We start from the raw sequence: 17,628 nt of genomic DNA on the forward strand, positions 1-17,628 counted from the left end.
GGCGTGCTGCAGTCCAAGGGGTTGCAAAGAGTCAGACACAACTGAGCGACTGAACTGAACTGATAGGTTTACAGGGCTTCCCGGGTAGCACAGTGCTAAAGAATCCACCTACCAACATAGCAGATGCAGGTTCGATCCCTGCGTGGGGAAGATCCCTGGAGTAGGAAATGTCTACCCACTCCAGTCTTCTTGCCTTCAGAATTCCATGGACAGAGGAAGCCTGGCAGGCTACCATCCAAGGGTTCACAAAAAGTCAGATGTAACTAGCTCATGCTCATTCACACACACACACACACACACACACACACACACACACGTACACATTTACAAAGTGAGATAGCATTAAGTAAAAAAGATCTCATTTAAAGAAAGAATCATTATTTACTTATAAGTGGCCAGTCATATGCAATGAAGTGTTTCAAATGACCGAGGAAATAACAAAAGTGTTTTTTGATCTTGCTTCTTATTCTCTGGGCTTCAAAAATCTTTGAAATCCAGCCACCAGAGACAGAAGAATGGAAACTTTACCTAGCCTGAGCTCTCCACTGTCTTAGTAAACACTTCACCTCCTGAACAAGTTCTACACTTCTGTAAACTGAGTTCCACCAGGAAAGAAACCTCAACTTAAAGCCCATACCACTGTGAATTCGAATTTATCCAAGTTACAGAATTTCACAAAGAAAAGCAACTCTATTTTCAGCCCTAATTGCAATTAGCCAAGAAAACAAGTACACTTGCAAAGGGTCATGCTCCGAAGTTCTTTCTGGAAGAAAATGGTTGGGAATTTGTATTCCACGTTCCCACAGAAACGATGTTAAATAATACTTGAGCCCACAAAGGCTTACTGACCTCATCGCTGTCTCTAAGGCATAAAAACAACTGGCAGGACCAGGCAAGGTCCCTCAGCCCAGGAGTAGGGTGTGCTCCTTCTAGCACCTGGCTTCTCTTTCTTTTTCTCTCACCAACACATTGGTTTGTGTGTTTTTTTTCATTTATCTTCATTATAAATTATTTTCATTTATCTTTTTAAAATTGAAGTATAGCTGATTTACAACGCTGTGTTAATTTCTGCTGCACAGCAACATGATTCAGTGATACAGATATATGCATTCTTTTTTATCGTCTTTTCCATTATGGTTTATCTCAGCATATAGACTATAGCTCCCTATGCTATAGAGTAGGACCCAGCTGTTTATCCATTCTATGTGATAGTTTGCATCTGCCAGCCCCAAACTCCCGGTCCGTGCCTTCCCCAACACCTCAGCAATCACAGGTCTGTCCTTTACATCTGTGAGTCTTTTTCTGTTTCATAGATAGGTTCATTTTAAGGACTACTTTCTGTTATACACCTTCTGCAGTTCAGCAGCAATCACTCAAGAGGCTATTCGGGAAAACCACTGCCACCTACTCACATGGAATTGCTCTGCCAAAAGTTATTAGGGGCTTTCTAATCTCCACGTCCAGTTATTTCTCCGAAAAATTCAAGTTTCCTGACTTCTGACCTCTCTGTTGTTGTTTTCAGCTAGCTCTCTCTCTCCCTCTCACTTCCTCTCTCTGAACTTTCTCCTATTCCTGTCTTACCTCTTGACCACTTCTCTTTCTCACTGGTTGATGCCTTCCTCTGCCCAGTTTTAAATGCTGGTGTTGTCTGTGTTCTACAATAGGCCCTTTTTTAAAATTCTGCTTCTTTCTTAGAGGGAGACTGATTTGTTCTCATAATTTAAAATGCCTGGCACATGATAAGTGCTTTCACTTTTATCCTTCAAAACCCGATTTAAATATTACCTCTTTCCCAAAGCCTTAGCGAACCTCCTCCACATTCCCTTCTTCACCAGAAGAATCCTCTGTCATTTGTGCTCTCCAAGCACTTAATACAAACTTCTAGTATAGCCATCAGCAATCAGCATAACCTATTCTGTCTTAATAGGCTGGTCTCCTGCACCACACTGTGAGCCCCTCAACAGAAGGGTTGATTTCATTGAATTCTCTTCGATAAGCATCAGTAAGTGTGATCACTTCATGATCAAGCTCAGATCTACAGGTCAAGCAAAGAAATAGAAGACCTGGGGCATGTCACGATCCATAAAATGTGATCTTTGCCACCAAAGAACTTAACTCACATTTGAGTAAAAAAGACAGATATCAAAATCAATAACTAAACACCAGGAGGCGGAAATGCAATATTCATTCATTCAATCCATCCCATAGATATCAAGTGCCAAGCATTGTATAAAGTGCTAGAGATACAGGATAAACAAGACAGACAAGGAAAGGAGACATGGAATTATATTTTAATGATCCTTTGAAGTACCTGAAACTGCTGCTTCTATGTCAGACCTTTCTAACAAAGGATTTCTCATTACCCTTCTACATTGGACTTGACTTTTTCGGTTGAACCTTCTTAGTCATTTCACATATGATGCAAGACTTATGAAGCAACAGCTTTTTCTATCTCCCAAAGAATCAAGTAAATGAGTTAGAATGTACTTAATAGCTTTTAGGAGATTATTTTAAGAGGTAACAGACTAATATAAACATGTAATAAAAAAATTACACAAGTCTTAAAGAGGGGCTAAAAAATAAAAAGTTAAATAGTTCCATGATTATTCTTAGCTTAAATGAAAAAGCATGCTAAGCTCCAGCTCATAAATAACTATACAATATGTTGGGCTCAGGAAGACATTTCCCTGGCGACCACATATTACAAACACAGTATAGCTCACATGTTGGGCAATACTTTCTTCTCTGGCTAAAGGGGACAATTACAAGACTTGAGAAGGTAATTCTCATAGACTAAATATATTGTCATCAGAAGCTTATAGTCAGTCCAAGTCTTAAATAGAGCTTTCAGAATTTAGACCAGGTAACTGAAAACTGAAAGCAGATCAGGACCTTGGATTCTCCAATCATAGTTGGTTTTGTTTTTTGTTTTTTCCCCTCAGTTAATACTCTTAGAAAATCTTCTCAAATTAAGTTGGCTTATCCTCTGGCATGGAATCTTTTTAGGGAACACACTCTAGTTCCCCTGACAAATACACCAAGGAGAATCAGCCCCAGGAAAGTGGAATTTAAAAACAGAAAAATGAAGACTGCTTCATACATCTGTCTCTGCAAACTTATTCCAACATGTCTAATGATATCTTCAGAGGGAAGCACAAACCTATTAAATAATGGTAGGTCCGGGAAAATTAAGGCATGCCAACATACAAATATCATAGTATAATTTTGTTCAAAATTCCCAAATGGTGTCACAACATAGTGGCACAACTGTTCTTGTTTTGTGTGAACAACTTAGTTGTTTCTGATGATGGTGTCTGGTCCCTCTGGGGCTAATTCCAAGATTGAAAATGAATGGAGGGCTTCCCTGGTGGCTCAATGGTAAGGAATGTGCCTGACAGTGCAGGGGACATGGGTTCGATTCCTCATCGGGGAAGATCCCACATGCCACAAGGCAACTGGGCCTGTGCACCACAACTACGGAGCCTGTGCTCTAGAGCCCGGGAGTTACAACTACTGAAGCCCGAGCACCCTAGAGCCTGCGCTCCACAATAAGGGACGCTACCGCAGTGAGAAGCCGGTGCACCAAATGGAGAAAAGCCCACGTGATAACGAAGCCCCAGCAGCAATGATGACCCAGCACAGCCAATAAATAAATCTTATAAATGAACGGAAATGCTAACCTCTCAATTCATCCTATCATGTGTAAAACTGACAGCTAGTGGGAAGTATTAACACAGAGAGCTTAGCTCTTTGATGACCTAGAGGGGTGGGATGGGGTGGGGTAGGAGGGAAATAAGTAATCAGGAGAAGCTACCAGTCTTGGATAATCAAGAGATTATCCATCATGAAGAATGCTCATATATATTTAACAAGATGAAATCTACTTCTTTAATAAAATCTGACCGGATGTAGAGTCCTGAACTCACTGAAGCTTGAAAATCGTGAAGAAGCACTTTTCTTGTCTAACTTTCACCAAACAGTGAAAATATGTGTTAATGCTGGAGGAAAACCAAAGAGATAGAGCAATATCTTAACTTTGGTTCCAAGTGTTTAAGCGATTTGGCTCATGTAGAAAAGTGTTGCTCTCATGTTATCAAATTTTACCTTCTCCAAGATTTCCTAAAGGGGCACCGAATGATAGTTATAAATGTAACCAGAAAACTCCACGAGGTTTCTTAAGCTCAGTCACCTACAATTCTTGTCTGCCATTTGTCTGACTTCTGTTCCCTTAAAAAAAGAATCAAAAACAGAATTCTGTCTGAATTTTTAAACGTTCCATAAATCCAAGCAAGCCATTCCTTAACCCTATTATTTGTGAATACTGATGAATATTTACATGTTAGCAGCTTGTAGATGCTCCTGCAATTTACCTTCTTAATTGGCACATATTTGCATCTAACTCATCGCTTCAAAAGAACCTTAAAAAGTGAACTTTGTAAACATATTATGTTTGTGATAAATACAGATTTTGTCACTTATACCTTGATGTGAGGGCTTCCCTGCTGGCTCAGTGGTAAAAAAAAAAACCTGCCTGCCAATGCTGGAGACTTGGGTTCGATCTCTGGCTCAGGAAGATCTCTTGGAGAAGAAACGAAAACCTACTCCATTTGCCTGAAAAAAAGCTACTTGCCTGGAAAATCCCATGGACAGAAGAGCTTGGCAGGCTACCCAGTCCATGGGTTCAAAAAGAATCAGATACAACTTAGCAACTAAATAAGAACAACAACTTTGATGTGACATAAATCAGTCAAAATTAACACTTATGAACAAGTGTGCCAATCATCGGAATATATGCTCGAAGGACCAGTCAACACTAACAAAATACTCCTGGAAATTACGTGTTAAGTCAAAAGCATAGCTGACTGTGCAAAAGATTTCATAATGCTGACTAGCCTTAATTTTAGACTTTGGAAACAAAACAAATGGAGATATGCAGGTCAACATTCTAGTAAACAGAGCAGGATCAGTCCTTGGTAACCCACTCACGTGTCATATTTAATGATTAAATAAATGTTCTACACTACTGCATTTATAAAGGAAAGAGGAGTCTAGGATTCTGCTTAGAGTCAAGCCTAGCCTTTCCTTTCCAACTTTATTTCAGATTTACCAACTGTCAAATGTACTTTAAGCACATAGGCTATTGGCAGTACTAAGTTGCTGGGCAAGAAAAGTTAAGCCAACTATTCTCACCATAACTCACGTGCAAGCTACAACACTGTTCTCGAATTTCATTAGGTCAAGCCAAGCAACTTATACCCCAATCCTGTTTTGCAACTAACAACACACACACACACACATACACACACACACACACACACACACACACACACAAAGAGATACATTAGGTTGTAAAGCCAGATTCTGCCCCTCTGTATGGCCTAGAAGTCTTTTCTTACCCTGACTGTGTATAAATAGTCAACAGTAAATGGACCAAGAATTAGTTTCAAAAAACTACAATCTTACTGTCCAGATCTGATTATCTGAATTTTCACTGGATCAACCAAAGCTAGTTTCCCAAGATCAATTTCTATAAATCTAAAAATTAACTTGATAGAGCTAACATACATCAATTGTATGCATGTGACTCAAAAACAATTAGAAAGGTCATGTAAAGTATACATTAATAACTATGATTAGGAACTTCAAAGCTAGCCCAGATTTCAAACTTAGTCATTTTTATGTATACCGTAATATAGACACAGTTCTGCATGCATCACTGTATCTAACACATGTCTGCCATTCAAATTCCATTATCTACATGGAATTCTGTTTGTTTAATATGCTCATTCTGGACAAGCCATTCAGTAACTCTGCATTCAAGCTGACTATTTCCTGTCAACCAAGGACCATACATAGACCCCAGGTATTATCAACAAACAAGCAACACAATTCAATCATGGACTATACACCTAAGGAATCTTTAATTGATACTACACCACTGGTGTGTTGCAATTACCTAAAATAGCCTCATTTTTTTTTTTTTTTTACAAACTAAAAGGACTAATACAAGAGAATTTTGAGCCAGATCAAATTTCACTACTATAAAAACAAAATATAAGAAAAAAGATTCTAAGTCTCAGGTAGTAACTCTACTTGTTTCTACGAGTCAGTATATAAAAATTCTTCTTTGTTAAAGAATTAATTACAATACTTCCTTGAGGTCAATTTAGTGAGATTCTGTCAATATTTATAAAAGACCTTAAAGTTTTTTAATACAATTGAGTACTTATTTACATAATTTTTAACATGATACTGATTTCATATAAAAATAAATGAAGAGCCTAATGCATAGTTCACAGATGTGTAAGCTTTTCGTCTTCAATGCATTTTCACATTTATTTTCACAGTAATGTACATTGTTCTCATGTGTCCCATTCAGTGAAATCACCCATATTATGAAGTCCGTAAGAGTTTCCTTGGATTTTTCACTTATTCACTACTTAGAATATCACCTTGCATTTGATAGGCTTATTAAATAATTACTTATTAAACTGTTAAATTCAATGGGCACACTGAAAGATCATAAAAGGCAGAAATTACACTCAGCCTAATTCTGTGCACACCTTAGAAAGAAATCTTGCAGATTTTTAAGTAGTCAACTTTAATGTCTATGATGAGAAGGCTGTAATTTAAATGTTCTCAAACAGAAAATTTATTTCTAGGAGACAAGAGAGCATAGTTATAAATGAACAGACTCTGAATTTTGCCTCTCAGCTTTAAGTCCCTCATCTATTTGGATCTGATTTCTATATACGCTGTGAGATAAGAAACCATATTCATTTTTATTCAACTATTATAGCCCCATGAGTTAAATACATTCTCATTTCTCAATAAATAAATGAACAGACTCTGGATCAGACAGCCTCAGATTCAAAACTTGGTTCTATCAAGTTGTACTGGGAAAGTGATTACCTCTGCTGGGTCTCAATTTCCCCATATGTAAAACTGATCTGTTGATGCCATCTGCCTCATAAACATTGAGTAAGGTATATGATTGGGCATGTAGAGTGATTGGTATGGCACCCAGCACACAGTAACACATGGTGTTCATTTGGGTAGCACTGGCCTTAAATTGGGCTTCCCTGGTGGCTCAGACAGTAAAGCGACTGACTGCCTGTAATGTGGGAGACCTGGGTTCAATCCCTGGGTCAGGAAGATCCCCTGGGGAAGGAAATAGCAACCTACTCCAGTACTCTTGCCTGGAAAATTCCATGAATGGAGGAGCCTGGTAGGCTACAGTCCATGGGGTCGCAAAGAGTCGGACACGACTGAGCAACTTCACTGGTTGGTTCACTGGCCTTAAACTACAAAGATCAAAGTAACATATTCGGTATGTGTTTTATAGCAAATTTGCCAGTCCTCTAAAATATTATAAGCATTTTTTCCTTGCAAAAGAGAAACCTCTTTGAAGGTGTCTGGACTACTGAAGTTCCTATTAGTAATAATGATTTCCTGGTATATGAATAAAGCTGGGTTTGCAGACACTGTAAGCAACACACCAGTCTATTCTGACTTGGTTCTGGCCAAGCCAAGCTCTGGGAATTATCTGATTAAAACAACAACAACAACAAAAAACCTTTGATTGTCCTTCTAGTGATAAAACCATTTGATAATGCTTCGGGAATAAACATTAAGTTGTATAAAACTGATAGTAATGCAAATAATATCCATCTGCAGCAATACAAAGAAATATTCTTTGGTAGAGATACAATTGGTTTCCATCCTGTAGAAAAGATTACTCCAACATTTATACTTATAGAATTGTCTTACAGCACATTAGTCAGTTTGGCATCTATTAGCAAATCATTTCAGCATTCCTGATTGTGTGTGTGTGTGTGTGTGTGTGAGAGAGAGAGAGAGAGAGAAAGAGAGAGAAATCTTGGCTCTTCAGATTCTCCTTATCATGGACCAAGATATTAGAACTGATCCTCTTAAACAGCATATGTGTTTTGAAACGTTTTTCACTGCAAGGGGAAAATACCTGGATTATTCGGAACTCTGAAGACATGAGTTGGACCCCCTACTCAGCCAGTTGATTTATTCTGGCCAAAGTCAAATACCCTTTTTCAAGGAGGAGTTTTCTCAACTGTGACATATAGAGCAACTACACCGTCACATCCACTTATTATCTGGAGCACATAAGATAATCAAAAGAGGACTCCATTGCATAAAACAACACACATTTACATTATCACCCTCATCTAGCCACATGACATCACCTACACCCTGGTGTGAACACACTATAAACCTGGAAAACACTCAAGAGATAGGTAAGAGCTGCCACGGCCCCAAGACAGCGGGGATCACGCTCCTGGTCTTCGATAGCCTCAGCTCTAAACTTACTTTTGTCACAAGAAACTGTTTGGAGGGACTGATGCTGAAGCTAAAACTCCAATACTTTGGCCACCTGATGTGAAGAACTGACTCATTTGAAAAGACCCTGATGCTGGGAAAGATTGAAGGCACAAGGAGAAGGGACGACAGAGGATGAGATGGTTGGATGGCATCACTGACTCAATGGACATGAGTTTGGGTAAACTCCAGGAGTTGGTGATGGACAGGGAGGCCTGGCATGCTGCGGTCTGTGGGGTCACAGTCAGTCAGACATGACTGAGCAACTGAACTGAACTGAATGTGATATCAAGAGGTACTTGATATGTCATAGCCTGGGTTTCTTTTAATTCTTTGGGGATGACTTTCAAAAAAGAAACAGGAGTAACTAAGATTTTGAAAGGACAGTGAATTCTCTCTGATAGCTTCCTCAAAGAGAGGGCTTCCCTCATAGCTCAGTTGGTAAAGAATCTGCCCGCAATGCAGGAAACCTGGATTCGATTCCTGGGTTGGGAAGATTTCCAGAGTATTCTTGCCTGGAGAATCCCATGGACAGAGGAGCCTGGCAGGCTACAATCCATGGCATCGCAAGAGTTGGACACGACTTAGCGACTAAACCACCACCAGGCAAATACCCAGTTTTACATGGTTTGGAGTCAATAGTCAAATTGCCTGACACCCACTAATAATTCACTAGGGTAGTTCCCCTCCATTTCTGTCTCTTAAGAGGTCTTAGAAGAGACTAAAAGTGTTGGAAAATACTAATGTAATTGGTCAGAACCACTTTTAGAGCCTTACTGTACCAAAGAATATAACTCGCTTCCTGTATGAATCATATACCAAAGGCAATTGCTTTGCCCATTGTTGAGTACCTATTGTAACAGAAAAGGCTGGCATGTAATGAAATGTTTACTGCCACCTTGTGCAACTCCTGAAGCATTTAAGTTACACAGATTGGCTCTGCTAGGATTTCTAGTAGGAGACTCTAAGAACATTTAAATTTTTTCTCCTCTCTTCTCTGTCTCCTAAGAAGACTGTCACAAGGTAGCCTGGATTCTGTATCTCTTAGTTTTTATGTTTTCTTCAGAAAAAAAAAATTACAAAATAAAACTCACATTAAGATGTTAGGTACTCACTTTAAAATTTTTTAGTACAATTCAACAAGGCTTTAAAAATCAGCTCTGCCTCATGCCCTCTCTCCTTCTCTAATAATCTGACAAATATTTTGATGAGCTCCTTAAGTCAACATCTCCAGCCAAAGATAAAAGCCAATATATAAAAACAATGAAAGCAGTCAGTGTATTAGAATCATCAGTGGATTTTAAAATAATTTATCATTTTGCTCTGCTTTCCTATTTTTCTTTTACGCCACTAATAAAACTTGCAAATCGAACTTTGCTCCCTGAAAATAAGGGGACTCTTTCTTAAACAAAGCCAGTTTCCCCACTTAACTATATCCAGTTTACAGGATGGTGAGGTGGTTTTCTTCAAGATGCACCTTTCCCAAGGCTGTTGGTGACTGGTTTCTTCCTGATACCCGGAAAGCTGTGGTTCCTGCAACATTGTCCACTCCCACCTCACTTACTACAGTCTCAACTCTCATCCTGCCTCAGGCAGAGTGGGGTGCTGCTTGAAGGGAACACTTGGTACAACTACTTGCAAAGCAGAACCAGTTGGTACCTGTTGGTGGAAACTCGCATATTCACTGGGCTTTGTGCTTGTCCATCTCCCACTGCTCCACAAAGAAGCCGTGAACCAGTTTTATCCTGCAAACCAGAAACAGGAACTGAACGGGCCGCTAACCAGGCCTCCAAAACAGGAAGCAGGGGACAGTCCCCATAGCCACCGGAGGGGAACTAAGTCGTAGCAGAGGACTCCCAGAAGGCTGGCAGCAGCCAAGGCCACTGGTGAGACAAAGCCAAGTTGTGTGCCTATAATTAGGCTTCACCTAGAGGTGGAACCGACTGTAACTCTCAACTGACGACTCTCTGAAGCAGACCAAAGGTGACCAAGTTGAGCCAAGGAGCCAGGAGCCTGGGAAACAGGATCAATGATGACAAGCTGCACTTGACTATTTGGGGTAAGATATGAGTGCCCTACAAACAAGTGTACTTTGTGTTTTGGAGTTTTCTTTTTAGCTTTGCTTTTTTTCTAATTTTCTAGTAAATTCCCTTGGAAAATTTTAATTTTGCCTCCAAGAAAGCAAGAGGAGGCACAGTGCTCTGGGCTCCCACAGGGTGGCAATGATATGCCAGCAAAAAACATGACTGTGGCTCCACTGGGATAATTTTTTTTAACCCCTTCCTAAACTAGACCTTTTTTTTTTTTTTAATGAGTTTGCCAACATTTACTCTTTTGATAATTTTCTAAGGCTTGTTCCTTGGTTGAAGAAAGACTGACTGGACGTGGGAAGGGACTGTAGGTGGTCTAGATCAGAGGTTCTCAAACACCATTCTGTTGATTGGCATGATAGAGTTTTTTATCCATCATGGCGAAATAGAAAAGAAAATAATAAATAATGCATTTTCCCATATATTTACTGTATGTAAAAAGCCATTCTTTGTTTTAAGATTATGTTTCCCTAATTTAACATTTTAAAAATTGTCTTTTTAAGAAATAGTGGCAGTAGTTGGCTGGTTTTCGAGTTTTCTTTTTAATATCCTTACTTGGAAAAATAAAATCATGACAAATTCATGTCAGTCTTCAATTTTTTAAAAACCAGTTCATGGGAACCACTATTTAGGAAATACTGACACCACCTTCTCCCTCCAAGTATATGAGACAGTATGGATAAAAGCTTCACTGGATTTAAAAGCAGAAGATGCAGAAGTGGGCTGGAGGACTCTCAGGAACTTCTCATTCTGAGATACACAGGATACAAAGGTTATGTTTGCTTTGTTTTGTTATCAAATAAGATTGGAAGTCCTAGGGACCTGTGCTGGAAGCAAGTGAAACCAAACCCAGAAAGTTCAGATGCCTGTCCAGTGACATGGCCAAATAAGAGACTATTATCGCAAGTAAGGTGGGAACACTCCACAGATGAAAATATAAAGGCTAAATTCTTAAAATTTTGACCTGCATATGTTTCCTTCCTGTTCCCCACTGCTGCTACTGAGTGATAGGCTGAGTAAGAGATTGCAATCTACAGAAAGCCTGCCTAAGAGAAAGGCCAGGGGATACAATGGTAGTGGGGGGCGGGGGGGGGGGGAGCGGTGTGGAGGCAGGGAAGGGGAAAGTGGGCAGCCATTTAATTGTGAGCCCCTTGAGAAGGAGTGAGGTGGCCGCGAACAGAACACTCTCCCTGGGTCTTACATCAGCTGGAATTCAAGGACCATAAATAGGTTTGGAAGGGATGAAGGTTAAAGTGTTCCTGGATCCCCTGCTGACATCGCTTCCTCCTTCGCTGAACATCCTTCTTCCTCCCTCACTGTCCAGCCTCCCTCCTCTCCTCGAAACTTCCCAAGCCTTCCTTTGTCCCCTGCCTCACCACAGCCTCTCCTTCCAACACCACCGATCCAAAGTGATAATCCTACATCCAGCCAAGACGCTACCAGAAGCTAGGTGAACACAAGTTACCGATTCTAACTCAGGGCAAGATGGACTCAAAGTCTCAGTTTTAGGTTGGCCAGCAACATAATTTTACTGCTTAAATAGACAAAGGAGCTCCAGACTTCAAGTACATTGAGTTAGGAGGGCTCTTACAGGCTAGACCCAAATCTAACTACCATCTATAATACTGTTTCTAAGAAAAAGTGTGCTTCTGGTTCTAAGCAGCAACCTTAAATCATTTAGGCTGAATGAATGAATATAACTCCTTTATGGTTCAGTTTTCTCATAAGCAAGCAGGGGAATAATAAAGTCTATCCCAGCTATACTTTGCAAAAGTAGTATTCATTTAAAAAAAAAGAAGAAATTTTGATTCCCTGCCATGTGGGGCCTATCTAGCTCAGTGGAACAGCTCTACATCACTAACATCTGTATCACTGACATCTCGTAGCTTTCCTAGAAATTTACTGTCTACAATGCAGGGGTCTGGGAAGGGGTATTATTAGCCTGTCAACCGACATCTCTGAGTGATAGTCTTGTATATATGATGAATTTTCATAAAATCTTGGATAGAACATTAGTTTCAAGATGGAAATGAAAGAGAGAATGACAAGGGTAGTCAAAGAACAAACTTGATTATGCTGCTGCTGCTAAGTCGCTTCAGTCGTGTCCGACTCTGTGCGACCCCATAGATGGCAGCCCACCAGGCTCCCCCGTCCCTGGGATACTCCAGGCAAGAACACTGGAGTGGGTTGCCATTTCCTTCTCCAATGCATGACAGTGAAAAGTGAGTGAAGTTGCTCAGTCATGTCCAACTTAGCGACCCCATGGACTGCAGTCTACCAGGCTCCTCACAATAATCAAATCGGAAAAATCAGTGAAAACTTGTAACTGCAATCTACTTTTTAGAAAACCCTCGTACACATAGAGGGCAGAAGCTTGTAAAAATGTAATCAAACTACTTCAACGCCAATATTCCATTTTAAATGTTGAGGCCCTTATAAATCCTCCTTGTTCACCATTCTATCTCAGGTTAGGGGTCACCTCTGACCCACCCTTCTTCCAGTTTGACTCTAGGGGCTATTTCCTGGAAGCCCAAGGCAATCCCTGAGGACGCTCACAACCAGGAATCTGCACTTGAATCTGTGCTGTTCACCAACCCTGAACTCCTGGAGATGGCAACATTACACATATACGTGGTTCATTCATCTCTATGAACTGAAGTGATTCCTTTTTAAATCAATACTACTATAATTTTAAAGTACAGAATTTAGGGCTGGAGGGAATCTCAGAGACCAGTTATTACAACCCTTTTCTGAGATTTTAAATGATTTGCTCCAGATTAGAGAAGAACCAAGACCAGAATCCAGATCGTGAAACTGTTGTTCAGGTGCTCAGTCCTAGCATACCTTGCTGCCTTCCTTTGTAAACTCATAGGATTACATGAAAGAATCCTAGAAATTTAGTTTCATCTCCCTTCTCTCCCTCCATCCCTGATCCAATTGTTTTGGCCACTGAAGGAGACAAAGGACCTTACTCACAATTACATGGCTCAGAGCAGAGCCAGGATAAAGACTCAGACCAAACTAGAGGGATAAAGTTCTTCCCACTATGTCATAACCATTCAACTTTCAAGCGGCAGTAGTAGATGCAGAGAAGAGGTCAGCATGGGGCCAAAACCTTACCAGGCCTGTTTTTGTAAGGCCTGCAAGCTAGGAATGGTTTTTCTATTTTTTACATGGTTGAGAAAAAAAAAGAAAAATCAAAAGAATATCACTTTGTGAATAATATGAGATATAAATTTCATAAATCTGACAACATCCATTAACCAAATTTTGTTGGAATACAGCCATGATGATTTATTTAGGTCCTCTTTATGGCTCCGCTTGAGTAACACCTGCAGAGCCGAGGAGGTGTGAGTGACACCTCCAGCGAAATCTACAACGTTTATGCCATCTGGCCCTTTACAGAGGACAAGCAAGTGCTCTCTTAGAAATCAGAAGTCGAGTTCTACTACTGTTCACCTTGGCCTCCCTCAGTTTAGAAAACAAAACCGATACCATTTTCATTCTGTCACATCTTCAACGTTTTCTTGCTGAATGAGAGACCTGAGGGTTCATGTCACAGGCAGGGGTGAAACTGGGGCCTGCCTAGTTGAGCTCACCAGTGGGATGGGACAGAGCTGGCCCGGAAACACTGGTCTCCCTAAAATGTGCCCTCCTCCCCACTATTCCACAAAGCACACAATGGCTCACAGGGTCCCTGCCAGCTCTCTACCATGAGTTTGACGTTTCCCTCTCTTAATTCTGAGAATAAATCAGTCCAGCTAAATGGAGGTAGCAAGGGTGAAGCCGGACCTTTTAGAGTCAGGCACTCAAAGTGGGACCCTCCATTGACCAGTTATTATCCATGACCTTGAACCAGTGATGGAGCCCTTGGTTTTCTCATCTAAGAAGATAGCTAAGTACTACTTCCCTCATAGGCTTGTTTGGAGTATTAAATGAGATACATTTCAAATGTCTGGTACCTTCTAATCTTTCTCTCTCCCTTTCCCAGAGATAGTATTTGGAGAATAAACATTACATGAACCTTGTTAGGAAAGTCTTTCAAATTAGCTTAAAGATTATTTTATAAAAAAAATACCCAATCTATCAAAACAATAAAAATAGGTTTAGCATTTCATTGGGTGTTTTCCTCATATATCTTTCAGTTCTTTGAAGCTTTTTCCAAATTATAATCCAAAAATAAAAATGCTGTAATTTTTAGAAATGTTATATTTATGTAATTTTTACAGCAAGTCACACAAAGAACCGAGCTAAACTATGTTCTACCCATGTCCAGTTATGAAGACTAAGATGGTAAAATACACCAGAACCAGAAAATCCTAGTTTATTTAATCTGGCTTCCTTAACATGAAGTTCTTGTTCTTAAAATATTCAGTTTTGGCTGAATTCCAAGACTGACATAAGCCTTCTTCAGGTGTTCTGAAAAGACTGAAGAGAATCAGAACTGGAAATAAGACTGGAATATAAAACCTTCTATGTGATCACAATGCAAGAAACTTATTGTCTGAAAGCACCATTAAATCAAATTTTATGCCCACACTTATTAAAAAAAATGTATATATTCTCAACATTGGTTGTACAGGGTGCTAAAGGTTAATTTCAGTAACATGCTTTTATCTCTAACATTTGCTAGCAGATAGCAAATTGCTTCAGTCACTTGAATCGCAGTGACACTTTCTGAAATCTGTAATAGGCTGAAAAGATTTTTTTTTGTGAATTACTCTAGCAGTCACTTTAATGGGCACACTTTAATGGCCAACCTAACTTAGTTACTAAAACTGCATATCAGCGTTTTACATAATGTTAAATTATCTACTTGCCAGCCCATCGGGGTATATGGAGTCATAAAAAACATACTCTGCTCTTTTTCACCAAAATTCCAACAGAGATATCTCGCAAGTTTAGTGTCAAGTTACAAAAGTTGCTTTTCAAAGTAATTACTTGACAATTCAAATTGGTAAGAGATGGGAAATCAAGCCACTAAACTTCAGGGAAAGGGAGTTGGGAAGATCGTGACATAACATGCAAATTCACACAGATCCGCTCTGCGTGCAGCTGGCTGCGTGGCAGAAGTCAGAATTTTTGTACTCTCAAAAGTACACGGAAAAAAATGAGGACATCTTCTAAAACAGGCACAGGTATATATAGAAGGAAAATGTGGGCCAAATCTAACAGAAGAGAAACCAAAACACTGAATAGGGCAGGGCTGACTGGGACAAGTAACTCGCACTGCAGGCGAACAGAAGTTCTTCAAGAGGACCACACGCACCCCTGGATTCCCAGAGCGGGCCGGCGGCCGGGGGGTCAGATTCTCTGCCACAAGCTGCGAGCGAGCCGAGCAGTCACGCAGCGCCGCTCACTGCCCCTAAGGTGGGGCAAGAAGTAAATAAGTAAGATGCTCGATTGCTGCCCAGAAACTGATCGATTTTTTCTACGGGAGCAGGGGGGTGGGGGTGGGAAACAACAGCTTTCCCCCTGCGGTGGCCCCCGACCGCGGAGGCTGGGGTCCTGCATTGTAAAGTCGCACGCACCTGCATTGTAAAATCGGTCCAGCACCGCAGTTTCTCCAAAGTCCAGTTTCCCAAAATGCAGGGTCTCCAGGGCGGCGCCCACCGTCTCGCACGCCTCCCGCAGGCACTGCAGGGCCTCGCTCTCGGCCACCACCAGCTGCCCCTGGCTCGCCTCGTTGATGACATAGGCCACCGTGGTCCGTCGGCCGCCTCCGCCCCCAGAGTTGCCCCGGCACCGGGTGGCGCTGCTCCCAGCGGTGGCACTGGGACACCCGGCGCCGGGAGCGGCGGCACTTTCCACGTTCCAGAAGCTGCCCGGTGGCGGCGGTGGCAGCTGGGTCTCCTCGCCCTCGGCCGCCGTCGCCGCTCCTCCCCTCCGGTAGCTGCCGCCCTCGGCGAAGGGCGGCACGGAGAAAGTGATGCCCTCGCCCGCCTCCGCGCTCATCTCTCCCGGCCGGACTGCCGCGGCGGCGTCTCCCGCCCAGCCGCACCGTCTGGCCAGCCACAGCTCGGGGCTGCTCCGTGCGCGCCTTGCTAAGCAGCTGCCATCCCGCGTTGCGCCTTCCGCGCCGCGCCGCCGCCTCCTCTCCGGCGCCCTCTCCCCCGAAGGGACGCCGCTGCCCGGCGGCGGCTCGCCCCTCCTCGGCGCCTCCGTGGCCGCGCCGCTCGCCCGCTGCAGGGTGTAGAGTACAAGGGGTGGGGAGCCGGGCTGAGCGGGAAGGGACAGGGCTTCCTTTTCTTGGCCGGCGGACAAGTCGGCTCGCGAACCTGCTAGGCGGTGCGGCTCAAGGGCGCCGCTCTCCGGGTGCGGTGCGCCCTGGCCACCCGGGAACGCGGTCCCGGCTCCTTCCGTGCCGGGCACCCTGGGAGGGGCCGGGGAGGGCGCCCTCTGGGTGGGGAGCTACCTGGCCAGCACCTCGCGGGCGGGCAGACTCCCTGGACCGCGTCCCGGAACAGCGGCAGCGGCCGCCGAAGGGATCCGCCTCCTTCCTCGGCGGCAGCTCCCCTTCATCGGCTCTGTTTCCTCCTCCTGCCCCGGCCCCGTTCTCTTCCGATTGCCGCGGCCGCTTCGTCCCCGGCACCAGCCTGGTAGCTCGAGTCTCCCCGCTCCTTGAAGCCGCTCGCCCGGTCCGCCACCGGCTTTTTGCCGCCCACTCGTCGCGGCACCGAAAGTCTGGGCCCGCCCCGGGGGAGGGCGCTGCTGGGAAGCTCGAGTCCGGACGAAACCGACCGCGTCGCGGCTCCCAGACCACGGCCCAGCCCGGAGCACCGCGCGAGGCCAAGGTTCTCCTCCGTCACCCACTGGGCTCCCCACCCAAGACAACCTGGAGTAGGCAAAAGCCCGGAGAGCAGGCGACTATAGGATGGCACAAAAAAAGTCTCTCTTGCGAATACTCGGGTCTTAGCCAGCGCCAGGAGGCACGCGCCACGTTCCCCGTAACCACGGCGCCCTCCTCCGGCCGGTGCCGGCCTAGCACCGCCGTGCGGTCGGGTCCCATGTGCGCGCCGGGAGCAAGAGGGTAGCGTGGGGAGGCCCGCGTGGCGCTAGGCCCGAGGATTTTAACTACGGTCCTGCAGGCGGCCTCAACTGGAGAGTGGTGTATTGGTGACAGTGGCTCTGCGGGAGTGGCAGGCTGAATTTATCGGGTCTGCCCCTGGTACTTTACGTTTTCAAG

At 43.1% G+C, this 17,628-nt stretch overlaps 1 protein-coding gene across 1 annotated transcript in view; it reads right to left on the reverse strand.

Moving 5' to 3' along the window:
• Positions 1-17,395, reverse strand: part of MAP3K5 (mitogen-activated protein kinase kinase kinase 5) — a 231,163-nt gene extending 213,768 nt beyond the window's left edge. Inside the window, exon 1 of the mRNA XM_069598470.1 lies at positions 15,974-17,395. Coding sequence (XP_069454571.1) covers positions 15,974-16,397 — 424 coding nt within the window. The 5' untranslated portion in view covers positions 16,398-17,395. The remainder of the gene's footprint in view (positions 1-15,973) is intronic.
• Positions 17,396-17,628: the final 233 nt, after the last annotated feature.

The sequence above is a fragment of the Ovis canadensis genome, chromosome 8 (genome assembly GCF_042477335.2).
Source record: "Ovis canadensis isolate MfBH-ARS-UI-01 breed Bighorn chromosome 8, ARS-UI_OviCan_v2, whole genome shotgun sequence".
Classification (NCBI taxonomy): Eukaryota; Metazoa; Chordata; class Mammalia; order Artiodactyla; family Bovidae; genus Ovis; species Ovis canadensis.